Source organism: Eriocheir sinensis, chromosome 58 (genome assembly GCF_024679095.1).
Source record: "Eriocheir sinensis breed Jianghai 21 chromosome 58, ASM2467909v1, whole genome shotgun sequence".
Lineage (NCBI taxonomy): Eukaryota > Metazoa > Arthropoda > Malacostraca > Decapoda > Varunidae > Eriocheir > Eriocheir sinensis.
The window spans coordinates 3,782,018-3,808,608 of record NC_066566.1 but is presented as its reverse complement, the minus strand read 5'-3'; the positions used below and the strand labels follow the sequence as shown (position 1 = coordinate 3,808,608).

Sequence of the window (26,591 nt, the reverse complement as noted above, 5' to 3'; positions counted from 1 at the left end):
AGTAGTAAGCTCCTTAAAACAAAAAGGGTGAGAATGGACAACTGTAGCAGCTTACCAATGGGCTCAGTCTCAATGTCCACACACTCAGGTTTTTGCCTTATCAGTAGTAAACTCCCTAACACAGAAAACAAAGGTAAGTATAGAGAACAGCAGCAGCTTACCAATGGGCTCAGTCTCAATGTCCACACACTCAGGTTTTTGACTATCAGTAGTAAACTCCCTAACACAGAAAACAAAGGTAAGTATAGACAACAGCAGTAGCTTACCAATGGGCTCAGTCTCAATGTCCACACACTCAGCTTTTTGCCTTATCAGTAGTAAACTCCCTAACACAGAAAACAAAGGTAAGTATAGACAACAGCAGCAGCTTACCAATGGGCTCAGTCTCAATGTCCACACACTCAGGTTTTTGCCCATCAGTAGTAAACTCCCTAACACAGAACACAAAGGTAAGTATAGAGAACAGCAGCAGCTTACCAATGGGCTCAGTCTCAATGTCCACACACTCAGGTTTTTGACTATCAGTAGTAAACTCCCTAACACAGAAAATAAAGGTAAGTATAGACAACAGCAGTAGCTTACCGATGGGCTCAGTCTCAATGTCCACACACTCAGGTTTTTGGCTATCAGTAGTAAACTCCCTAACACAGAACACAAAGGTAAGTATAGAGAACAGCAGCAGCTTACCGACGGGCTTAGTCTCAATGCTCGCCCTCTCTGGTTACTGCCTCTATATAGTAAGCTCCGTAACAGAGAAAAACAGAGGGAAATATAAACAACTGTAGCTGCTTACCGATGTGCTCAGTCTTGATATCCACCCCCTTTACTTTTTGCCTCTCAGTAGTAAGCTCTGTAAAATAGATAAACAGAGAAAAACATGGATAACTGTAGCAACTAACCAATGGGCTCCTTCTCAAAGTCGATGTCCACCCTCCCAGCCAGGGCGTAGGCAATGACAAGGAGCGGCGAGGCGAGGTAGTTGGCGCGGGTGTTGGGGTGGATCCTGCCCTCAAAGTTACGGTTCCCTGAGAGGACCCCACAACACACCAAGTCATTCTGTAAAAAGTAAATGAAAACTAAAATTTTCAAAGATCCAAAACACCTCTTAACCCCTCACACAAACCATTTCATAATATATATCAATGCATTTGTGTTCAGATTATGTATCATCTATTTTTTGGGGTTTATATCATGGCACAAATTTGGTCCGTCGCTGCTACACGGTAAAGCCACAAATTTGACCCGTCGCTGCTACCGGGTTAAAGAAAATCTGATCATGCTTTTGTCATACTGATACACTTTCAGGAGGCAGTGTATTGCAGTTCTTTTTCAGCATCATCCTTGATATGTCTCTTTACGCAAAAAAAAAAATAAATAAATAAATAAATAAATACCATAAGGTTCATTCATGTAACTTCAATACATTCACAGTGACTCACCTTCTCAATGGCTTCCACAATAGGTTCAGGGATTGGTCCAGAGTTGCCGATACAGGTCATGCAGCCATAGCCCACGATGTCGAAGCCCAGTTTGGTGAGGAAGGGAGTGACGCCGGAATGCTGGAGGTAGTGAGTGACCACCCCCGAGCCCGGCGAGAGGGAGGTCTTGATGTACGGTGCCACTCTCAGGCCAGCCTCCACAGCATTCTTGGCCAGCAGACCTAAGGTGGAACAAACTAATTACTCACACATACACACACACACACACACACTATCTCCCTTACTAGCGAAACTGAATATTTATTTGGCCACTGTCAGTTCAGCTTCAGAAATATCTCACTGATTTTCATTATCCTTCCTCTCATCAATCTTATCCTGCTGCAATGTTGTCAGATTCTCGTACTCCACTTTAATGTTTGCTGATTTCCGACCCCAAAACTGTCTCCTCCACCCCAATAACTGGCTTGGTATATAGTTAACATTAAAATGGTCAATTATTGCTGTTTCTTGGCAATAGTTATGGGGCAGAAACAGGTAAATCTGATGCTCTGAATACGATAATCTGGCATCGCTGTCCTGCTGTACCAAACCCTTCCTGCCCTCCTGAGCCTCCTCCACCCCCCACCCACCTGCTCCAAGCATGACAGTGGGGTTGCTGGTGTTGGTGCAGGAGGTGATGGCCGCAATGACCACCGAGCCATGCCGCAGAGTGTACTCCTGACCCTCGTAGATGAAAGGCACCGTCTTGTCATGCTGGTCTGCTGGGATGGCGTAACCCTTGAACCCGATCTGAGGGAAGATGAAGTGTTACATAGAATTAATAAAGGTGAGGTAAAATTTAGGGCATCCACTTACTAACTGTGTATTGTGTTGCTATTTATCTGTTTCTTTGGGCACAGGGTAAGAGTGACACCTATGTTATCACAGTTTAGCTTCCCTAAGTTTCCCCGAGGTAGCTATTAACAGACAAGACAAAAAGGGAGGATGAACAACTGGCTATTTATCTGTTTCTTTGGGCACAGGGTAAGAGTGACACCTATATTATCACAGTATAGCTTCCCCAGGTTTCCCCCAGGCAGCTATTAACCGACAAGACAAAAAAGGAAGATGAACAGCTGGGTGATCTGTATGCCAAGTGCCCTAACCAGGATTGAACACAGGTTTGTGGATCAGTAGCTCTAGGTGTGCTAACCGCTACACCACAGGTGCTTAAGAGTATTGCTAAATAAAAAATAATTGCATAAAGCCGTTCCTTTCAAACTCGGTCTAGCAAGGGAAGATGAGGATTTAGTACAAAGTCACTGTATAGAGATAAAATAATGACAGAATTTATTAGTCACTGAACCGAATTTGGGTTAAGACAAAAAGTTAAAAGAACTACTATACAAAAATCAATTAATAATGTACCATTTGAACCCTATTAGAGATGATGAGGATTTAGTACACAATTCACTGCAAAATATTCGATAGTGCTCCCTTTGAACCCAATCTTAAGGAAGTTAAGAATTACAACACAGAAAATAACAAATGGTGATCAAACTTCTTAGTGTCAACAGATTGGTCTGCCTTAAAACTGCAGTCCCCTGTATCCAATATATAGTAATTTTTCCCCCATCAATTCTGTCATGACTAGAAATAAAAAATAAAAAAAGGTGTTTCAGACTGAGAGTATTATTATACATTCAAGCTTTCAACACAGTATATATAGAATCTGCTAAAATAATAATAATAATAATAATAATAATAATAATAATAATAATAATAATAATAATAATAATAATAATAATAATAAAGAAGAAAAAAAGATGAAAAGGAAGAAAAGAAAAAGAAGAAGGGAGAAAGAAAGAAAAGGATAAAAACCAATAACCAAATATCTTCCCTGGCGGCCGGTGACCTTATCCTTATCGTAACAGGGTCGCCTTTCCTCCTATAAACACGCCCTTAGTAAATACTCTTGTTTTAGGCTGTGTACACTGACATCCATTAATACATCTCCCTGTTTACTTATGCCCACCATGGGGTCTGTGTGGTCTGATTTTCTATGTAAATCTCTCTCTCTCTCTCTCTCTCTCTCTCTCTCTCTCTCTCTCACACACACGGAGGGCCTATGAAGCGATACAAAGCGTTACAGGTCAAAAGAAGAAGAAGAAGAAGCAGATCAACTTTACAGGAAAACAGCGGTCTTGAAAACACTTGAAAATATACAACAGCACCCAGGAGCATCTTTTCCGCTCCCTGAGACCTGACCACCCCGCCCACCCTTCCCCTCCCTCTCCCCAGTTTCCCGCCTCCCGCCACCTTCCCCACCTCACCTTGACCTGACGCCACGAGGCCGCCCTGGCTTAGCTCCCCCAGACCCGAGTGACCTTGGCGAGGGGCGGTTTACTGACACTGGATTTGTGTGATGTCCCTCATGCCCTCCCCTAACTGCTCTGCCTCCCATTCCTGCTACTCCTACAACTGCTGCTTCTATTATTGAGACACACAGAGAGACAGACGGATAGAGATAAATATAACGAAAAGTAGTTAAAAAGGAAGGAATAGGAAGAAGAGGAGGGTAAGATAGGAGGGCGGGGTTGGCGTGAAGTGAGAGAGGAAGGAGCGAGAGGTGTGAATGTAGGGAGGGGATGTTTGCGGGGGAAATGTCCAGAGGGGAATATGCCCAGGGGGGAACGTGCCCAGGGGGAATGTGTCCAGGGGGGAAAGTCTCAGGGGGGAATCTGGCCAGCACCCGGGAAGGCTAGAAGTGAAGGGGTGAAAGGGAGAGCAAGGAAATTGTTAAAAGGGTTTGACAATACTTTTTTAGCCCTTAAGTGCTATGGCCGGGCATGGATTGCGAAGAGAAGGCAGACAAAACCAGACTGAAGTAAAAGGAAAAGGCTCGTAACGTAAACTGTACATATATAACATAAGAACATAGGGAGACTGCAAGAGGCCTATGTTCTATAACCAAGTTCCCTGAAGAATTGAATTTATGAAGGCGGTTTTGAGAGTCGGGTACAAGGATATGCAGGGGGAGGGGGGGGGGAGGCTGAAGCGAAGGGAAAGGAAGTTAAAGGATAGAAAAGGGAAATAAAATAAATACAAGGACAAAAAAGGAGAAACAATGATTGAATAAATAATAAATGAATAAATGAAGGGGTATGCGGAAGGTGGTGAAGAGAAGGGACTGAAAAATAAAGGAAACAAAATGAAAGGAAAGCACAAGAAGTAAAATAAATGAGAGAAAATAGGAAAAAATACACCACGACGAAAATAGAGGAAAGGAAAATGAAGGAAATAAAAAAATGAAAGTGAAAACGAAAGATAGAAACAAATGCACAGCGAAAATGAATAATAAAAAAGCAACAAAGAAAGAAGAAAAATGCGATAATAGAGGAAAGGAAAAGGAAGGAAATAAAAAAATGAAAGCAAAAACGAAAGCTAGAAACAAATGCATAGCGGAAATGAATACAAAAAAAAAGCAACAAAGAAAGAACAAAAAATGCGAAAATAGAGGAAAGCAAAAGAAATGCATAAAATAATAAAGAAAAAGAAAGGTAGAAACAATGAAAGAAAAACAATGGATATATAGCATGGAAGGGCAGTGACGAGAAGGGAGAAGGAAGAGGAAATAAAACAAAAGTATAACAAAAAAATAAAAATAAAAATAATAAAAAAACAAGGAAATGGAAGATCAAGAAAACGAGAACAATTAAGAAGAAGAGAAACAATGAAGAAAAAACGTAAATAAAGGAAACAAAAAGAACAGAATGAAAAAATATGATAAAAATACGACAAAACGAAAAGGAAATACACGAGAAAAAAATGAGAAAGCTGAAAACAAAGAAATAGGAAGAAAATAAATAAAGGGAGGTAGGATAACTCTAATAATCTGTGAGGTGAGTCAGGGGATGGAAGAGGGAGAGTAGGGGGGATGGGGCGGGGGGCGGGGCAGCAGCAAGAAAGACTCCAGGAAACTTTGGCCTACTTCGTGCCTCCCGGGGGGCGCTACACCTGGCCTACACACCTGAGATCAACGCATGCGGCCGCTAATTACCCTCAGTCCTCCCTTCGCCGCCTCCCCAAAAGTGAAAGTCATGGAGGTATTTCCCGACAGCTGGATGGGTGGAGAGTGATTGCATCCTATTTGCTTCTTCTTTTATATGTGAACTAGTATATATGATTTTGCTTTCGCGTTTTGTGTGATTATCTTTTTTCGATAGTAATAGTATGTTCATATATCTCTTTTTTTTTCATTTTCTTCCTTTTTTATATTGTCTTATTTCCTTTCGTGCCTTTTCTTTTCTTTTTGCATTTAATTTCCTTTTTTATATTTTTTATATTTTTCTTTCTCATACCCAATATCAAGTTGTTTTTTTAATACCTTTTTTTCCAATGTATTTTTCTTTCAGTAAAGCGTTCGGATCGCACATACCATATTTATATCTATTTATACGCAGTTATTTTATTCATGTATCTATTTTCTTTATTTAATTATTCGTTTCATGCGTGCAAATGTATGGTTTCCTAGTTCCTATTGATCTCAGTAGTCTACGTTTAACACCGCACCGTACCGTCGTCTGCGAGTCAAGATGAGGCTATCGCACCTTCCATTAGAAATATATATCTACTAACTCTTGAGACATCGTAAAAACTACTTTCGCTTCAAGAATAACTAACACACACTCACCCACAAAAAAGTAGCGTCTTTTATGAATTTGTGAAGAGTCAACGCGCGTCGCTTCTTATATAAATATGTTACTTTATGAATACTAAACCGTGGGAAGCATATAGCTCTTATTAGTCACGAGAGAAGTGATCAAATAGGTAGTAAGTATTCCTTAAAATAATACCATGCTGCCGTAATCGACGAGTGCAATCCTGGGTTATTAAAAGGGCTATTACACTGGGCAAATTTTCCGTGGACCTTCAGTCAAACCACGATTTCCGCTGACGTGGTTCTCATTTGTTTCTTGTTATTGCTGCTGATGATGATGGTGAGTAATACCGTCGTCCTTTGGTGAAATCTATCGTAGCTTTGGAAGATCGTGGACGCGTCAGAAAACCACGGAAATACGAGAACCACGCCAGCGGAAATCGTGGTTTGGCTGAAGATCCACGGAAAATCTGCCCATTGTAATAGCCCCTCTACTACTACCTCGATCACGAACACGAGTTTAATTATCAATATTTTTTGTCATGTATTATTTTCGGAAGCACTACGCGTAACAAGCAATAGGTAACACACGACTGCTCTCCGTATAACCCGACATGATTATATAACGACCAATGCAGTTATGCTTCGCCTCCTCAGACTGCCGACCACTTGTGAAGCAACGCACGAATCCAGTACAGTGAAGCTGGGCAACAGAGCTTTGGTCCTAACAATACTCGGCCATAACTCTCTCTCTCTCCGGAACGATAAATAAAGCAAATGGAGAACAACAAAACTAATAGGTGACTTCACTATTCGTATGTAGTAGGCAGAGTGAGGTAACGTTAGCAGTGAAAAAAATATGTAAGCGTTGTGGCAAATTGATAGTTTTTTTATGTCAACCTCCCGTGATGAAGCTATCGTCTCTCTCTCTCTCTCTCTCTCTCTCTCTCTCTCTCTTCGGATTACATTTCATTAACAACTAACTATGAAAGTCGTTCCAGTGTTGAGCATTTAAATAAGTACGTAAATAAATGAATTAATAGATACGAATAATTAATACTGAAATCCTAATGAAGTAGACGTTTCCTCTTGTTTCAGTGAAGAGCTTGATGTTAAACCAGCCTCTGCGATGTTATACCGAAATTAAATATATTGAAGTATTTATTATCATACATTAATTCTGAAGCAGTAGCAGCCTTCGCCACCCTCCCTCTCTCCTTTTCCTACTTCTCCTCCTCCTCTAATCTTCCTCCCCATTCCCTCTTCCGCCTCCTCCTCCACCTCCTCTCCCCCCTCCCTCAACACACAAGAGAGTTCTATCCGATGGCGGGCGCTTGGGCGGAGGAAGGAAGGGGGAGTGAGGTCAGGTCAAGTCAGATCTCGCTCCCTCAGGTACACACACACACACACACACACACACACACACACACACACACACAGGTGACCCAACGGTTTTGTCCTTTCCTTTGCCATTTTGTTATTTTACTATTTCCGTCTCTCTCTCTCTCTCTCTCTCTCTCTCTCTCTCTCTCTCTCTCTCTCTCTCTGGGTGTCTTTGCTTGACTTCCTTTCGTATTTAATCAAAGGTTTCCTAGATTTTATTTGCTTAACATTACTTTTTTTTTCAATTTTTTTGTTATTTATGTTTCCTTTCTCATCCACCCATTTATTTATTGTATTTCTCAATTGATGTTATTTACGTAATGGTTTGACGCCTCTGCGCAATAAATTGAACAAAACGAAAAAAAATCTCCCTCTCTCCTTTTTTCTTTCTTTATTTTGACATCTTATATGTATTCAATTGCAATATGAATGTCGATGAGCGGTCTCTCTCTCTCTCTCTCTCTCTCTCTCTCTCTCTCTCTCTCACACACACACACACACACACACACCTGGGGAATGGCAATGAGGTGCGGGCGGGGGGGATTTGTAGGTGAGATAGGGTGAGGTGAGATAGGGTGGGGTAGGTGAGGTGGGGTGGGGTGAGGTAGTGATGGGGGACCGCTTATCTTAACCCAACTGTTATTTATTTATTCCCTGTGTTGTGCGTTATGATAGTCAGTGTAGTTATTTTATTTAGTATTTTCCAGCTGGTTTTATGCTCAACTAACACTGTAATCTGTCTTTCATTAGAGGTTCGGTGTCTTGCAATTCCGAGTCAGGGCAGAAAACTAAGATTATAAAGAGGAAAAGAATAATTCTCTCTCTCTCTCTCTCTCTCTCTCTCTCTCTCGTTGATGCTTCAATGATTCGGATTCCTTTTAAACACACACACACACACACACACACACACACACACACACACACACACACACACACACAGATCTTTACTGCATACATGACGATCGCTTCGGTTATGAATCCATTAGACCGACCCTTTCCAGACTCGCTTCTCGACAACCACCTGTTTTCAGGGTGGGGAAAAACAGCTTCAAAGAGTAGCCCGAGAAGCTGTGACTCCCTGGGCTTCGACGCCATAACCCATGAACAATTATTGAATCACCTTGACATTGATATTTTTCAAACCACAATGAGTGATATTTCGTCTTTCATGATGATACATATTTTTTTTTTTTTTGGGGGGGGGCTAGGGTAGCGTTCTCCGGGTAGTTTTGTTTATTATTTTGTTTTCCTCCTTGTCAATCGCCTCTGCCGTAAATAGATCATTTCAGCCTGCATCCCCATTACCACGAAATAAAAATCCCGAATGATATACCGTCTAGCTAAACGATCCCATTGGCGCGCGAGGGTAGCGGCGTGTGCACCATCAGACCAATGGCTGGACAGTACTTGGGTCACGTGACTGGGTAGGCGTGGGTTCCCAGCATGACCGAGGTGAGACGAGGTGACCCGACGAGGCTAGCTAGCGAGCGAGGGTCGGCAGAAGTGAAGGAGCTCCCGTGAGGGGTGGACCAAGCCAACCTCCCTCCGAAGGCCAAGGATAATTCGACTGGTTAACAGCTTCAATATTTGTTTGAAGTGTTGTGCTACGGTGTTACTATCAGTTTCTAATGATTTTCCTTCTGTTCCCAGGTTTGTCTGCTGTTCGAGAGGTTCTTGGAAAGGAGCAGAACTCGTCCCTGCGCTCCACCCTCGCCTGAGTGATAGTCGTGTGACCTAACTCGTCCCTGCGCTCCACCCTCGCCTGAGTGATAGTCGTGTGACCTATCTTTGGTGATCTAGCTGTATGAATCTCGCGTCTGCAGTCATAAAGCTAGATCAGCAAGGCAGGGTATCACGACGGTTTCCTTCCGCTTCGAGGCAACGCTGGACTCTAGTGCCTTCATCTAGCGAGTCTCTGGGAACTAGAGCTGTGCATGTGTTTAGTGGAGTCATATCACAGTTTTAGTTACTAGATTACTGCTACGGAACTAAGGTCGCAGTTTCTTTGATCTTGAAACAGCAGTGTCGCAGCAGAAACGAGTTAGTTACTAGATTACTGCTACAGAACTAAGGTCGCTGTTTCTTTGATCTTGAAACAGCAACGTCGCAGCAGTAACGAGGTGTCGCCAGGTAGTGTGGGTCCAGTACATGTTTTCTCATGACTAGATCCAACACTCATCTGGCGAAGTCTCCACATAATCAACATTAGCAACCCAGCGGCCGTGCACCACCAGTATGAAGCAAGCGAGCACTGCAGCGAGGTAGCCTTGTGAAGAGCCTCCGGTGTTGTGGCGGCATCATCACCGGGTGCTTTTTGCGGGGTTACATTGCTGTCCCTCGCCGCGACCAGGACGTCTGATGGAGTCTTATTCGGCAAGAGGAGTCCCAGAGAAGAGTACCCGGTTGTGTTTGAGATTCATCACCGGGTTCTTTTCTTTTTGGATTCCTCTTTCTTACTCGCTTCGGCTGTTGCACATCCCAGTACTTTTAAGTTAATTTTAAGTAAATGTGTAATTTCAAATAAATTTGTTGAAGTTTCATATTGTGTACTTTCCCTTCCAAGGCCTAGTTATCAGTTAATGGTAGATTTGATTATAGATACCTTTGTAGAATTTCTAGGTTTGAAAATCGCTTGCGACTCGTACAAGTAGAAACCTAAATGTGGAGAAAATACAAAATGCTAATAACACAGGATATGAATGCTTTCATAATGTAGGTTATAGGAGCTGGCCCAAGTGGAAGTTTTTTTTTTAAATTAACTGTGAGGGAATAATAAAAACCACTTTCTTACCTGATTGGCCAAACATTTGAGGAAGTCTTCCTTCATCCCAGAGACCGGCACCCTGTCATGGGGGCGTTTAGGACCTGACAACGACGGCACTACATCACCGAGGTCCAACGTCACCACCTGCAAATAACCGTGTAATTTTTCTTAGGAAGTAACCCATATTAGAATGGTGGTTATGTACAAAATCCACAGATTGCATTTAAGGGTATTTTTTTTTCTTTACCTGAAATATGCAAGTATGAGCTTACCTCGCTATACGCTGGATCTTGAGAGGCATCCATGAAGTTACGGTACATGTTGACAGCTTTCAAGTATCCCTCTATTTCTGCTATCCTCTTTTCATCCCGGTCTGAAATTTGAAGGAAAATGGTATACATTAGCAGGATCCAAAGTTGTATACAAGGACTGAAGGATTAAAAAAAATGCATCCAGAAAATTGCAAGTTACTTCATGGTGCTATTGTTCTAACCCCTAAACTGAATGACTTCAAAATACACTGAACACAATTATATGGGAGAGCTTCTGACATCAGCAGACCGTCTACCTCACCATGTGTTTATTCCACCTAGGATGAACAAAATCATGTAACAACACTAGTGAATCCTCTATATTTCAAGCAGCAGTGTTGAGGCACTCATTTTAAACTGTCCTTGACATAAAAAATCAATCTGCAATAGGTTCCACTCACTGCTTTGTCGAAGGTACTTGATGGTTGTGTCGTCCACTGGGAAGAAGCCCACAGTGGCCCCATACTCTGGGCACATGTTGGAGATGGTGGCACGGTCAGCTAAGGAAAGCTGCTCTACGCCAGGCCCAAAGAACTCTACAAACTTTCCTACCACACCAACTTGACGGAGGTGCTGAAAATTTGCAGCATATCAATCATTATTGCAATGAAGGTGAAGTTGTGCTAAACAAGTCTGAACCCCACCTAAAAAAAAATTAAGGTGAATTTTGGTATAATTTGTAAGTTACCCTTAACCACTTAGCCCTCCTCAATGTAAACTAAACTAACCCCTCTCAAATACACCAATGTTTAGAAAGATGACCCTGGTGTTAAGTGAATAAAGCTCTTCCTAGATTACTGCACACTGAAAATTTGATTTACATAACTACATTTACAATGCCGATGGTAAGACACTTAACATTAACTGGCAAAACATTTGGAGATAATGTAAAAAATACTTATTACTACTTATTAATACCCTAAAGATCAATGAGCTTAATGTAAAAGTTCTTAGCAACTGTGTAAACAAAACCATTTCAATGAGTGTAAATTTGTTTTATATAGCTTCATGTATGTAAAAGGCATTTTTTGACAATTGATTTATTTTTCACTTCATATTGTGTGAGCTCTGGCACCTTGGTGATGGTGAGGACAACATCCGTGGAGGTGGAGAGTGGAGAGAGTGTGCCGGTGATGCAGTAGCCCACCACCTTGGGCAGCACCATGGACACAGCCTGGCCCAGCATCACAGCCTCCGCCTCAATGCCTGACACACAAAAATTATATATATATTAGAGTTGAGGCACCTCTTCAGTTGAATTAGGTCATTCTTCCTTGGCAACTATTATTCTCTTGCTTGTGGGCATTTTTTCTTTTTAAACTAACCTTTGGTCTGTCTTCTTAACTAGAAAAGAGGATTGCAACATCATAGTTGTAATAATAGTGCCAATACCCCAAGCACAGGCCTACACTTCTTCCCTTACTTTCAGCACCATATGACCTGAGATGTGGCACCAAGGTTTTTTTTTTACAGCAAAGGAAGAAAGTAAAAATCAGAACAACAAAATTACAGCAAAAATGCTGCTGCTACAAAGATGAAAGAAGCCAAAGAGAGATAATTAATCTACTTTCCATCAAATTCCTATTTTTCCTTAACCTTCATAATCTTGGATATTCACCCGGTAGCAGCGACGGGCCAAATTTGTGGCTTTACCGCGTACCAGCGATGGGCCAAATTTTTGCCTTGACATAAGACCCCTCAAAATAGAGGATGCTTAAACTGATCATAAATGCATTGATATATATTAAAAAAATCATTTATGTGAGTGATGAATTTTTCTCATTAATTCGCTTAGAGGGGGCTCTAAGAAACATGATCCCCGCAGCTACCGGGTTAAAGATCACATTTTCTAAAGAAAACATTTGTCCACCGATGCAATAATCATGAAACAGGTTCACCCAATATGATTACTTTTCCAAAGCAGTGAGCTAAATAAATACAATAAGATTATAATTGCTGCCATAAATCATTATTATATACCACTTATGAGAATACACACCATATATTACTGTTAAAACCTTAATTTTATTGTAGACTTATTACAACACATACCAAGTGTTGAAAAATAAAGATCTTATACACACTATGATAATAAGACCTCAATACCTGAAGGGCAAGTTATCTATATTTAATACTATTGAAATCAACAGCAATACTATATACAATGATGCACAAACAGACACCCAACTCACCTCCCACTCCCCAGCCCACAACACCCAGGCCGTTGATCATGGTGGTGTGGGAGTCGGTGCCCACCAGGGAGTCCGGGAACAGCAGCTTGTCGCTATTAAACACGACTCTCGCCAAGTACTCCAAGTTCACCTGGAGGAAGAGAGAGTACACTTAAAACTTATATTCAAGCTTCCTGAGTGTTGATTTAGGCTCCAGTTTAACCCGGTAGCAGCGGGGATCATGTTTCTTAATGGTCCCTCCAAGCGAGAAAAATGAGAAAAAATCACCCCTCACACAAACCATTTTATAATATATATCAAAGCATTTGTGATCAGATTATGTATCATCTATTTTGGGGGGTACATATCATGGCAAAAATTTGGCCCGTCGCTGCTACATGGTGAAGCCACAAATTTGGCCCGTTGCTGCTACCGGGTTAAGTGCACTCCCCAAATTAAGTTCTAGATATGGGCGCATATTCTCAAACTTTCGTTGTCGTAGTGCATTAATTATAAAAGGCTATAGTAGTACCTGTAGGGATTTACATGGATAGTTTTCATGCCCCTAGTGGTAGTTTGACAAGGCTTCTGCACCATGGATGGGAAAGCACTCATGGGAACCCAACTAATCTTCTCTATGGCCTTTGAAAACAGTCGTAAGGAGAGCCCCAAGCTTTCAAACATGCAAGCCCTTGGTCCTGAGGTCAACACAAGGGCTGCTTGATCAACTGCAAGACTCGGCAAACAAAAACATCTGAGAATTAGGGTCACTTTCACAGTCATTTTGTTTGTTTTGATCGTTACCAATGGCGGCGATCGCTGCTATAGTGTTTCCACGTAAAACTGTCCGATGAGTAGTGGCGGCTGCGGGGTTAGCCTAGCCCCGCACCTTGCCACACACTCTCAACACCTCTCGCTTCCTCTGCAGCCACCACCAGGCACCCATAGGCCAGTTTCACGTGGAAAACTATAGAGTCGATCGCCGCTGTTGGTAATGATCAAAACAAACAAAGTGACTGTGAGACCGGCCCTTAGTCATTACCCACCTGGTGCACGATGCCTGAGCCGGGAGGAACAATCAGCATGTTCTTGAGGGCTTGCGCTCCCCACTTGAGGAAGACAAAGCGCTCAAAATTGCGTTCAAACTCTAGTTCTTGGTTCTTCTGTAGGGCACTGGACCTGTAGGGAGATGGGGGTGTGGTATTAATCTAACATACCAATACAAAATTATGAATGGGTGCCAACACTCATCAAAAGGCACTAAGCAGGTAAGAATGGAGTTATGACACAATCAGTCAAGTTAGTTACTGTGTATACTATGTAAAAGTTGAATTTTTGACAGTATTTTGGAGGCCACATTTTAAAAGCTGGTTTTTACATGGATATTTTTTCTGAAGAGTTGCTACTACTACTACTTTCTATGAACTCAAACATAACAGTCTTGCAGGGACAACATATGTGATCAACTTTTACACGAGTATATACAGCCAGTGTGGAGGCCTTTAGGGGTTTCATGAATGTCCTCGTGAAATAAGACTTTAAATATGGATAGCAAACATGTGTGGAAAGAGCAGGGAGCCTCAACCTGCCTATGAAGGAGACAAGGTGGTAATGGTGGTGGTGGTAACAGAGCAAAAGAGGAAAAGTCCATAATATTCTGAGAAACAAACCTACACAAGGCTCTTTCAACAAATCAAAATATTCTCATGGAATCTAGTGTATATGGGAAAACATTTTTATGAAAACCTTTTACAATTGCTTTTGACTTTAGGACTAGTACGAATATATGGTGAGAGACTAACGTGCACATTTATTCATGACTGATATAATAGTCAAATCTAAGAACAATTAAGTCATTTAGTGAGCAAACGGTTAGAAGCTGTGAAGAGCAAAATAATGACCAATGTGATAGAGTCCAGGCAGCACAACTTTAATGCATTCCTGAAGTAAATTAATATCATTATACTAAACATGATAGCAATTAAGGACCATTAGCATCAGAAGTACACCATGAGAAATTGAAGGAAAACTAAAGGTACAAGAACCACTAAATAGGAAGTGTTTAAAAAAGCCCAACATAGGAGAGACAATAGAAACTTTATAGAAAGTTATCAGCTCTCTTAAGACTTTGCTGTAAGTACTTTAATTTTTTTAAGCCACCAATGACTGTCTACAGATTCCTCAACAAACCCAATGAATTCTGTAAGGATTCAAGACAGCCAGTGAATGGCACAAATACCACTCATTGACTATACGAGTTATTCGTTTTTCAAGGAGTTTATTTTTCAAATGAAACTTATTTAAACACATTCAAACATGTTGATAAGTTTACATGCAGAATTGTTTCTTATGGAGCAATTTTGAGCTTGTAAAACCAAGTGGTAGCGTTTCTTTGAAGCATGGCTGCCATAAATCTTCATAAAAATACTTCACCCTTCACCCTGTAACTCACTTGAGAAGGCATCAAATACCTCAAAATCTAATATTAAGATCAAGAAACTTTAAGCAGATATAATAATGCATTTTAAGGGAATCACACACACACACAATCAACACACGTGGCACACACTCAACACAACACTGTACAGTGACAAGGTGGATGCTAACCATTCAGACTGGCGCTCATGGAAAGGACACACTTCATCCTGAATGGGGATCCCTGGCACATCAAGAGGCGAAGGCAGTGACGATACAGACAGTTTTAGCGATGGAGTCTGAGATGCGTCACTCTTGGTATTAGAGGTTTCTGAAATATTGCTGGTAGACTCACTGGACATTTGTGTTCTCAAGGGTCTTAGTCTTGCACTAGGCACTCCACACGGTCTAAGGCTTATGTCTTCAACATCTACACTACAGGTAGTCGCAGAGTCCAAGTGCTGACTAGGGTCTGGTGTAGCATCTCTGCTGTCAACCAGACCAGTCCGGTGTATGTATGGAGGACCGAGGTAATAATTGGCTGGGTACTGTGTCCCTGACACTTGGGAGGGGTACACTGGTGGCTGGTAACCGTGGACCACTGGGCCATAAGTAACTGTTTGCTGCTGGTAGCTTGATGCTGATTCTCCAAGTGATATGTGCGATAACATACTGGAGAGTTGGTGGGTGCTGGTGGGAGGAGCAGACTGATAATGCCAAGGTTGCTGCACCCCAACCATGACTGTCCCTGACGGCTGGGGCGGGCACATGAATACTGGCTGTGAAAAGCCACTTGGTATGGGTGAATAGACCGCGGGGCTGGAAGGCTGTGATTGTAACAAAGGGGAACTGGGACGTGATCTTGACCCCTGGGAGCCATGCCTGGGCGGTCGACGCCCCCGGACAAATGACCGACTGGGGCGGCGGCCTGCCATGGGGGCTGACAAGCAGCCTGGCTGGCCATAGCTCACACAACGACCACAGGACTGACTGGCCAAAGAGCCCCCACCACCAGGGTCGTCCCCTCCACGTCTGCAGAGGGAGGGAGAGACACAGTCAAAGATGAAGCCTCAACTTCACAGTACAGCAGACTAAGATCAGTGACAACCATTCTGTCTCTTATACACTCATAATCCTTAGGCCAAGATATCTAAATAAGCTACCCTCATGTGCTTTACTAGCAAGACTATACAAATGATGAACTTTTTATTACTAAGGCACACAAAAATCTAATGCAAGTAAAGTCATGAACAATAACAGAGAGTAAAGTCTGTACTCCTTAATTATAAGGCTACTAATATGTGTTTGAGGAACTCAATTTTGCTTATTATGGCTTTAATCTGTTGAATATAACTGCAGAACTGGTTTCCAAAGTGGTGCCAAAATCTTCTTAATTGTAGACATCAACCATAAACACATGAGTAGACTGTTAAAATATTCAAGGGCATTCACTGTTAAGACTTAATTGTATTTGGGTAATTCCAGGCAAAATAAGCAAATAATAGGTCAATATTTTGCAATGAATTCTCTGAACATTATAGAAGTGTATCATTCATTTAATATCTATCTTATTTTTGGGAATTTTAAATTGGTTGTAAGTTCTTTCACGCAGTTCTTAAAATAAATATTCTGGTCAGAAAGCATTAATGCTGCTACAAGAAGGTACATTCAGATAACACGGCAGTAACTGGGGATGCTGTGAGGCAAGCAGTGGCTGGGAAGGTTTGGACACTGGAAAATTCATTTTGACTTCTGCAAAAATTACTAGATTCCAGAGATATTTGGTAGGATTTCTCTCTAACATATTTCAGTGCCATATAATGCTGAGTGGCATGTGCTTTATGTAAAGGTACCAGATGGTAGGTAATAAATTTATTATAACTTTTGCCAAGATTTTTAGATTGATTCCAAAGAGAATTTATAGATACTTTTCTCTATTACATTATGATAATACATGTTATGAGTGGCAGGAGAGACACTTTGCAAACACAGCAGCTAACATACAGGCGACGGAGCACAGCAGTGTTATGTAAAGCTGTATTTTACAACGGGACGGTTCACAAACACGGGTATAATATCACAAAAATGATCAACACTGTGACTGTTTACACCAATTAGGTAACAACTGCGACCAGAAGGCAACAAGACACACTGCCCGACCACAGAACACACCAACATGACAGGACCTCCCAAAGTATCCGCTTGCCAGTTGTCCTTAATATAACTGGATTTTTTATGTGGATATTATTTCTCCAGGAATTTCCACAATGCAAATATTTACTAATTTTTTACAGGGCACGGGGTGATTTTGAATTTGTGCTTCCCATGCAGCACAATGCCCACCCCAGGGAATAACTGTTACTGAGCACTGGCACACTCATTTAGTCAGTGTTAATAAAAGGAAGGTGGAATTGTTAAGTGGAGGTGCAAGAAGTATTGTTTTTTTTACTTTTTTTTATGTGGATGTCTGTTATCTAACCACAGCATACAACAAGGGTCACCAGTACAGTGAATAGGCATATATTTTCATTGATGTATATACACTCTCTTCACAAAGTCATTCTCATTCATTCATTCATACCAAACCTTCTCAGAGCACCAAAATTCAACCATTCAACCACTCCACATTCAGTCCCTTTGCTGTTACACTCATATAATACTCTATGCCTACTTTCATTACTTTTCCATCCTTTCAAGACACACAACACGCATCTTTTATATCGCTCATTTCCACTGGCGCTGGCACTGCTCGAATTCATGGTTGCTGTGATAAATTCCACATCCATGAATGCACAGATGGGAGGATAATGCTCTTTCAGTACCCTCCTTTGCCCTTAACCCGGTAGCAGCGACGGGCCAAATTTGTGGCTTTACCGTGTAGCAGCAACGGGCCAAATTTGTGCCATGATATAAACCCCCCAAAGTAGATGATACATAATCTGATCACAAATGCTTTGATATATATGTGAGGGGTGATTTTTTCTCATTTTTCTCGCTTGGAGGAACCACTAAGAAACATGATCCACACTGCTACTGGGTTAATCCTCACACGTCTTCCATTCATAACTCTCCCCAATGCACCTATAACATGTTTGCCTTTCAATGCTCTCTCCCTCACTTCTCCATCCATCCATACAAATATCTAACAACCATGGTGATGTCACTCATCCGTCTCACATCAACATCAACATTAAAAAACTCACTCAGCTGCATGCTTATGTACATTGACATCTTTGTAAATAGACCTGATCCATTCAAGTTAATGCCCTCCTCCTCCCAAGTTATCTTCTGGTTATCCAAGACACAATTTATGTCCATCCTATCATAGGCCTTCTCTAGGTCCAGGAAAGTAGCAAATAGTTTCATATCTTTCTCCAGGTGCTCTCCAACTATTAGCTCCAATTGAAAGACTTAATCTACACATCTCCCTTCCTAAAACCCTCTTGTTAATTCCCTATACCATTATCGGTTATTTTCATCATCTCCTTTAAAACCCTTCCATACACATTCCTTGGATCACTAAGTTTATTCTTCAATGGCCATGAAGGTCATCCCTACTTCCTTGCCCTTTGCATAGTAGCACGATGATGGCCCTTCTCCAGTCTTCCAATACCTCATCCTGCTCCCATGCTAAATTACATATTCATATCTACAACTCCATATTTCAACATTTCTATTGTTAAGTCTGTCAATCCTGGGGCCTGTCTTACTTTTACCTTCCTTTATTCACCTCTACCCAGTGGACATGGCACACTTAAAGGCAAAGTTGGGGGCATACCCTAAGCTGCACGTGGCTTCAGTGCTCATCTTCGTCTCACCTGTGGTGGGTGAGAACCCATTAACCCAGAACACAGGGTAGGCGCAACATACGGGTCACCACAATTTACCTTCTCCAGGTTTCCCCAGGTACCCATTTATCAACCAGCTCAAAAGAGAAAATGAACAACTGGGTGACTGCTCCAGGTCGAGATCATATGGGCCCAAGATCTCATAGCTAGACGTACTAACCACTACGCCACAGTGTGGTGGCCATCCTACATTTACTATATATCGTTTCGCGTCACTTCAACTCACGATACCTCGGTAAAATATAAAACAAACATTATTTTTTTTTCTTTCCATATGAAAGAGCTTACAATGTACAGTGGAATGTATGTAGTTTTATAAAAGTAAACTGAGCAAAAGATTCAATAAACGAGTTTTGAAAAAATTTATACCACGCGCTCAAGGTACCAAAATCAGGCCTCCCAATAGCCAGTCAGGTGTGGGTTTTGGACGAGAAAATCAGATGGGAGGGTGTGCGCGAAAGTGTTAAGCAAATAATAAACAAATAAAAAATTTTAAAAATAGTTTATAAAGTTTCTAATGATGTTGAAGAAGAAAAATCTAGACTAAACTCTAGAAGTTTGCTGAGATCATCAAGATTTTAAAGCTAAAAAGACAAGCCCATAAAGCATAACTATATATATGAGACAAAGAGGAAAAAGAGAATTAGTAATACTTCAGACCCATCCTAAAGCACTGCTTTAAATCTACAGCAAAGCAATAGTATTTCTAAAATGGATTAAATCTACAGCAAAGCAATAGTATTTCTAAAATGGATTAAATCTACAGCAAAGCAATAGTATTTCTTAAATGGAGTGAATTAGAGTTGACTTGAAGCAATGAAAGGAAGAAAAGCGGGTCCATTGATTATCACCCAATTCTAATAAAAACATCCTTTGCTATCCACTTGGGTTACATTCCTAAACAAGTTATCATGAAGTGATCAATCATATAACAATAGCATTAAAAGTTGCAGCTTACTCTGAGTCACTGCCTTCTCCCTGGTCTCAGACATCTGGTGGCAAGGTGCCAACATCTTTACCGTTTTGTGCATGAGTGTGCCTACATTTTCCATTTGCATCCAACTCCATCAGGAAATCCAAAGCTTCTTTGACACAGATCAAACATAAAACACTTTGTGGCAAGTAGGGAACACTCTTCCCTGTGCAGGTTGTGCAGGTTAATGACCATGTGACTGTACCACCACTGTGTGATGTGGTGATCACCTGACTGCATCATCAATCAAAGACACATTGTTTAACTGATTGTATGGGATCATAAGTAGCTTTTTAGCAGGGAATGTTCAAGATTGTATAGCAAAGGTTGTCTGTATTTCAAGGTGAAACTCTTTAAAAGCAGAAAGTAAATCCTTAATAAAACTCAGTTATACATCTAAAATACATGGACATAACAACAGGCAGTTCATAATTGTTCTGAGAAATATATGATGAATTGGAATATTTAAATAATACTAAAATAATAATAATCATATTAAAAAAGCAATATCCCTCATACTGGCCAAATCCATTTTTAAAGAAAGAATTAATGACCATAAATTTCAGTGAAGATACAATACTAACGTCCTGGAGAACTCCACTTGCACTGAGTGATCAATCACAAGGTCAGCGGGGCAGATGGGGTTGATCTTCTTGGGGTCTCCTCCAAGGTCCTTCACAGCGTCCCTCATCGCTGCAAAGTCCACCACAGCTGGTACCCCCGTGAAGTCCTGTGGACCTCAACTAGCTTAGACAGCGTTCCTCCAAAGCAATAGTTCTAGCCCACTATCAAAAGACTCTTCACCGGGACTGACATCTCCCACCTCTCACAAAAAGATAAATACATAATACCAGACACAACACAATGCTGGACGGAGGGTTACAACAGCAGAGTTGGGAGAGGGATCCATAACAGCTAAGTAGAATGCATTTGCAGTTTGAAGAATACTATTATAATGACCTACATTGTAGGACAGCATAAAGTTACTTCAGTAAAAGGTGTAAATAATATCTTGCTCTCCATCTTTCTGCAGCCTAAATATTCAGTCACCCTTAGTAGTGCTTGTATCCTGACTACAATGAAAATCATCCTGATGGAGTCTTGATTATTAAGTTATACATGGAGGATACAAGGAGTATCTATCATGAAACCTTAGTGCTGACCCTACCATAAGTGAATCCCTTGTGAGGGCTTAGTGGGAAAGGGCAAGAGGTGCAACTAGGAGATGAACAAGTAAAGGAACATCTTTGGTGAGCAAAGAACACACAAGGTGAGTGTTAACTCCAGAGCCAAGCAGAGGACACCTTGACATGAGTGAGTTCTTTAGAATCCCAAGATTGGATCAATCTTAGAAAGGAAGTTATTTCCTTGTAATATACTTTTAGACCCAGTTAGATAATCCTAATGCCTCAACCACACCTCTACAAGGTAGATGACTCCTCATAGAACCTTTTGATGTACCAAACTCTATTTTTGGCTGTCTGGCACTTGCAGATTTGTGAGTCTAGGGTGCTCAAATGATCTCCTATAGACATACAACTACATAGAATCAAATATTTCATCTATACGACCCAACCACTTGACCATTACCCACCTGGAGGATGACGCGGGCTGGACGGAAAGGCACTTCCACCCCCTCAGCGACATTCTGCTTCTGCTCCCAGTCCAGGATGTTGTGCACATCTTCCTCCTTCACCTGCACCAGCATCATCATCATTATTATTAACTTCCTGACTTGCACATGTGAGCAAGAGAAAAATAACTGCTTGACAATACAATTATTACAAAAAAAAAACTACATAATTAAACAATGTTGGTTTGATTTTGAATAAATAAATTATTCTAGGAATGTATTTCCAAAATCTAAAAGAAAATAAAAATAAAATAAAAATTCCAGAAAGCAGAACCTAGCAGGAAATGGAACAATTATGACCCAATGCCCCGTGATGCCAGGCAGTGTGGGTGTGGCATAGAACTGTACCTGAAAATTATCACAGTTTCTCACAGCTGCCTCCAATAAGACCCTGATGCTGAAGGGCAGGCGGTCTGAAGTAAAGAGTGACAGTCTTAATGAAGAGATGCTGCCTCCAAAACAATGGGAGTACGGTATATTTCCAACAACTCTGAGTAGTCTTTTACATATAAAATTGAACCTTTAATAATTTTACTTTACATATTACATATAATGCATTATGATCATCATATATATGTATACCCAGTAGTTATTTAATATACATAAAAACTAAGAAGTGCAATACACTTTCCCCTCAGGAGTCAATGTCCTTGGAGGACAAGGTACAACACAGCCAAGGCTCAAACACTGACCATAGCGCTTATCCTTAAGGTTCAGGAGGTTATAATACTTGAAGGTTTCCCCTCCAATCTGGAGCTCAGAGAGGAGATGAGCAAATGGGTTTGTTCCTGAAAAATTAAGATTTATTATAGTAAATGATGAAACTGCCATGTCTATTTCCCCTCACTGAAAACCTTACAACATACACACTCATGAAAACATTAATCCTAAGTAAAATCCCCCCCGAGGGAGGGAGATGCTTCATTAAGAAATAACTTTAACAACCAAGAAAAGTGGCATTCAACAAGTAAAAGTCTGACCCCTAAACTTATCCTTCAAAAATTCCTAAAAATAAAAATCTTTTACATGAGTTTATACATTCTTCAGCTAAATTCTCCATCAGACAAAAATGAGTGACATCAGGTAACCTTGGTATCTCTTATCATTAGTAATCATCAAAATATCTTCAACCTTTGTCTGTTCCATGACACTTGTTTCCTATTTGTGTGTTGTTGACCTGATAGAACCTGATCAATCCGGCCTTGCAGCTGTCACCACGGCACCATCCATTCCCCACCAAGGAGAAAACATGCTCCCCAATCAACTTATATATATCATAAACTTAGGTGAATCTGAGAGAGGTTCATCAGCCATTTCAGAATCTTTAACCAAGCTTTTATCTGAACAGTTCATAAGCCATTTCAATTTTTTTAACAAGCTTTTGGCCAAACAAAAAAAGTTACCTCAAGCAATATACAAGCCCAAAGTTAGTTCTGACTGATATAAATCTTTAAAAAAAAAAAAAATGCAGAGACAATGTTAGATGAGAGAACACTAGCCCCAGTAGGTGGTAGTAGTAGGTATTAGTAGCCTCCAAAATACAGGTTAAACTAAGCTGGTTAGGCAATGTGAGAAGATTGCAGTGGCCTTGGCATGCTTGTGACTCTGCATGAGGTGTCCCATTAACAGCATGAGGAAGTCTTGCCCCTTTGTCCGTCAACAGTCTACCACAACATACAGTTTATCTTCAGTTGACATTTACCGAAACAAATACAATCCTAACCTAATGCCATAAAACTATTTCAGCACCTAAACCAGTTTTATCTTGAAGTTGACTGGGAATGATAATGTCTGATTATTTGAATGTAGTCTGTAGTAGCAATACTGTGGCTGATTTGTCTTTGTTAACCTGTTTTTCATGGTGTGGTTAGTTGGTTTTCTTGATCTTTTACATAACTTATTACGACTGAGTTTGTAATTTGTCAACAACTCGGTGAAATCCCAACACTTCTAACTAATTATGTCCCAAAAATTAAATTATAAACCCAAACTAGCCACATAAATGTTAATCAAAACTAATAGAATATGGTATAAAAAAAAAAAGTTAATTTAGTGTACTTTGGAGTGTTAAGCAATTAAGAATCATTTGCAAATTATTCCAAAATATTTTCAGACCAATCAATATTTCAGGGGGGTGTTTCAGTATAGCAAACATGACAATAGGTATGACAACCCAATGTCCTATATTACCACAAGCTTAGGTAATGCCAGGGAATTTAGGCCTGTTATATTGTATTAGGGAACAGAAACTTTCTTTTAGTCATATAAAACCCACATAAGATGGTTGATGACCCCCCTGGGAATTCTGAAACAGGGACATAACTTGTATGAGAAGACATTAAATAGTTGATAACCACCTGGGAATAATGGGGCATGGCCATCAACGATATGAGTAGGCAAAAGATAGCCACACACAGGGGGTGCAGATAAGAGAAATTGCTTTATATAATGGCGCCGTTCCATTACTACATGATCAGATATTCCAACACCAGATGACTACTTAATATCTTGACTACTATATTCCTAAGAGATGAGTTATGTGTCTTGTATCCACCTATCAATCTTATCTATTTACTGGGAGATAAGGCGAATTATATGACGTAATTATACCACCCCATTAGCACGTGACCAATTATATTCCAAGCCACTGCTACCATATAAAGCAGTTATCAGTAATTATATTCCCAAGAGATGACTTTTCACATATTTCCCACTACTTCCAATATTAATCTTATCAATTTTATGTTGCCACTGATAAAGCAACTGGGTTCTTGTGTACTAATGGTCACTAACTCACACATATTACTAAGCCCTTAATAAAATACATCGGCTCAGATATTAGTGAACAAATGAATCCAATAAAATCAGGCATCAATCCAAGGTGTAGACGTGACAACAGCCGCTACAAGACATTCGGATTTCTTCTTCACTTCTTTTAATCACAAATACTCTACAAGGCTTTAATTCCTAGTTCCTGGTGTTGTTAAATATCCCGTGAATCTTCATGCAACAAATAAAACAACCCGTGTATTAGTGGGAACAAATAAAGCGAAAAAAATCAGCAGCTATCAATGGGAACATCAACGTGAGAGAACAGCAGTGGACTTCCTCTTCACTCTTTTACCAATAACTAGACACTAAGCCTTTAATTCCTGACTTCTATCGTTGTTAAATGTCCCCTGAAGCTTTATGGAGTATTGTGAAGCCTCGTGTCTCACCTTCGCCTGCCATTCCGACGTAATTCAGGCAAAGAGGAGGAGGAGGAGGGGGACGAGGAGCTGATGATCCTGGGCCTGTCTGGAGGGTTGTGGCAAGTGGCGACTCAAGGCACCCAGACCCTCACCCTCCTTCATCCATCCTCTCCCTCCTCACCCTCCATCACCCACCCCCTCCCTCCCTCATCCTACCTCACCCACCCTCTCCCTCCCCCTCCTCTGTCTCCCTCAGGCCTCACCCTCACCCTCCATCACCCGTCCCCCTCCCTCACACTCCTTCATCCATCATCCCTCTCCCTCACCTTCGATCACGTATACGGACTCATCCTTTACACTCTCTCATCTTCATCCCTCTCCTTCCTCCTCCCTCATCCTCATCCCTCTCGATTCCTCATTCTCATCCCTCATCCTCATACTCATCCAAGCACTCACCCGGCCTTAACCCCTCATCCTCCTTGCTTAAATGACCTAGCTTGCCTCATCTATTAATTATGCATTTTCTCCATATGTAACTGTGGCTACATTTTTTTTATCGCGCCTATAACTCACGTCCACATATCTTACGTAACATATATTTCTTTAGTATTATATTATAGTATATCTTACAAGCCATGGTTTTCTCTCTCTCTCTCTCTCTCTCTCTCTCTCTCTCTCTCTCTCTCTCTTACCAGTTCTACTAATTATATACTTGTTTACCTTGCTTAAGATTGCATGTCTTCCCTTTGGCTTTTTTATGCAACACTCGATACGATCTTTATACGTATTATTGAATGTGTTGATGCGCACTTTTAATATTCTCTCTATCTAATCTTACTTATTTCCCTGCTGTTTGCTGAAGCTGCGTAGTGAAAGCATGTTTGTATTGTGACAAGTAAGAATTTAGCCCACTACGCAAAATGACGTGTGCATTGTCCTTCGCGCTGTGCCCTACACGGTGTTGCTCTGCCATATCCCAACAAGGACGTGTTTATTCTGCTGACGAGTTTGGCGTCACGTACACAGGATCGACGATGTCCACTCACATGTCTATAGCTGTTTCTTGATTGTTGGAATAGTATATAGATGCACCAAATTATAAGGAGGGTTTTGTGAAGGTGATGATGGTGATGGGTACAGTGGTATAGTGGGGATCGATAGTGGTGGTTTTGGTGGTGGTAATGGATGGTGATGATGATAGTGGTGGTTGTAATAGTGATGGTGCAAGTGGTGGTATTGTATAGATGGTATATGGTGATAATGGTGGTGGTGGTGGTGGTCCATGGCTGTGGTAGCGATGATGAGGTGGTAGTGGTGCTTAAAGTTGGATATGTATAGGCCCTTTGTCTCTTAACTTATTTCAATCTAACAATTCCTACATGGCAATTATTCGGTCATTGTGTGTAAAAGAGTTCGGTGAGTTGCTGAGGATATAATAATGTAACCATGAGTCATGAATTTCGTCGACTGCAGTAACTATATTAAAGCCGGAAATGTGTATCGATCGAGGTCACGCGCGCTGCATCTCGTAAATGATTGATTGATTGATAGTGTTGCTTAAATGTATGCCAACTTACCTCTTTGGCCTATATTATGCACTTTAATTACCATCTCTCTCTCTCTCTCTCTCTCTCTCTCTCTCTCTCTCTCAAGCGTATCTGGAGAAAATATATGGATAAAGAAAAACAGCCCGGCGCTGCACTTAATTTCTACATATAAAGTCAGGTATCGAGCCATGGATAGTAGGCCTAGGGTTAGCTTTCCCTCAAACAAATTGGAAGGGTGTCATAAGGTAAAATTTTTGGAATACAGCTGCGCGTGGCC

At 41.0% G+C, this 26,591-nt stretch overlaps 1 protein-coding gene across 3 annotated transcripts in view; it reads right to left on the bottom strand.

The window, feature by feature from the left end:
• Positions 1-24,941, bottom strand: part of LOC126985061 (cytoplasmic aconitate hydratase-like) — a 31,634-nt gene extending 6,693 nt beyond the window's left edge. For 2 of the 3 annotated variants that reach the window (XM_050839399.1, XM_050839400.1), the window contains exons 1-15: positions 24,795-24,941; positions 22,269-22,364; positions 21,925-21,989; positions 21,538-21,639; positions 20,528-20,673; positions 15,315-16,154; positions 13,754-13,886; positions 12,729-12,858; positions 11,612-11,742; positions 10,938-11,109; positions 10,498-10,598; positions 10,253-10,369; positions 2,069-2,228; positions 1,440-1,660; positions 900-1,056 (exon numbers count right to left, since the gene is read on the bottom strand). In XM_050839399.1, the coding sequence (XP_050695356.1) occupies positions 900-1,056; positions 1,440-1,660; positions 2,069-2,228; positions 10,253-10,369; positions 10,498-10,598; positions 10,938-11,109; positions 11,612-11,742; positions 12,729-12,858; positions 13,754-13,886; positions 15,315-16,154; positions 20,528-20,673; positions 21,538-21,639; positions 21,925-21,989; positions 22,269-22,364; positions 24,795-24,807 (2,584 nt within the window). In that variant the 5' untranslated portion in view covers positions 24,808-24,941. The remainder of the gene's footprint in view (positions 1-899; positions 1,057-1,439; positions 1,661-2,068; positions 2,229-10,252; positions 10,370-10,497; positions 10,599-10,937; positions 11,110-11,611; positions 11,743-12,728; positions 12,859-13,753; positions 13,887-15,314; positions 16,155-20,527; positions 20,674-21,537; positions 21,640-21,924; positions 21,990-22,268; positions 22,365-24,794) is intronic. The other variant, XM_050839401.1, reaches the window with a different exon arrangement.
• Positions 24,942-26,591: the final 1,650 nt, after the last annotated feature.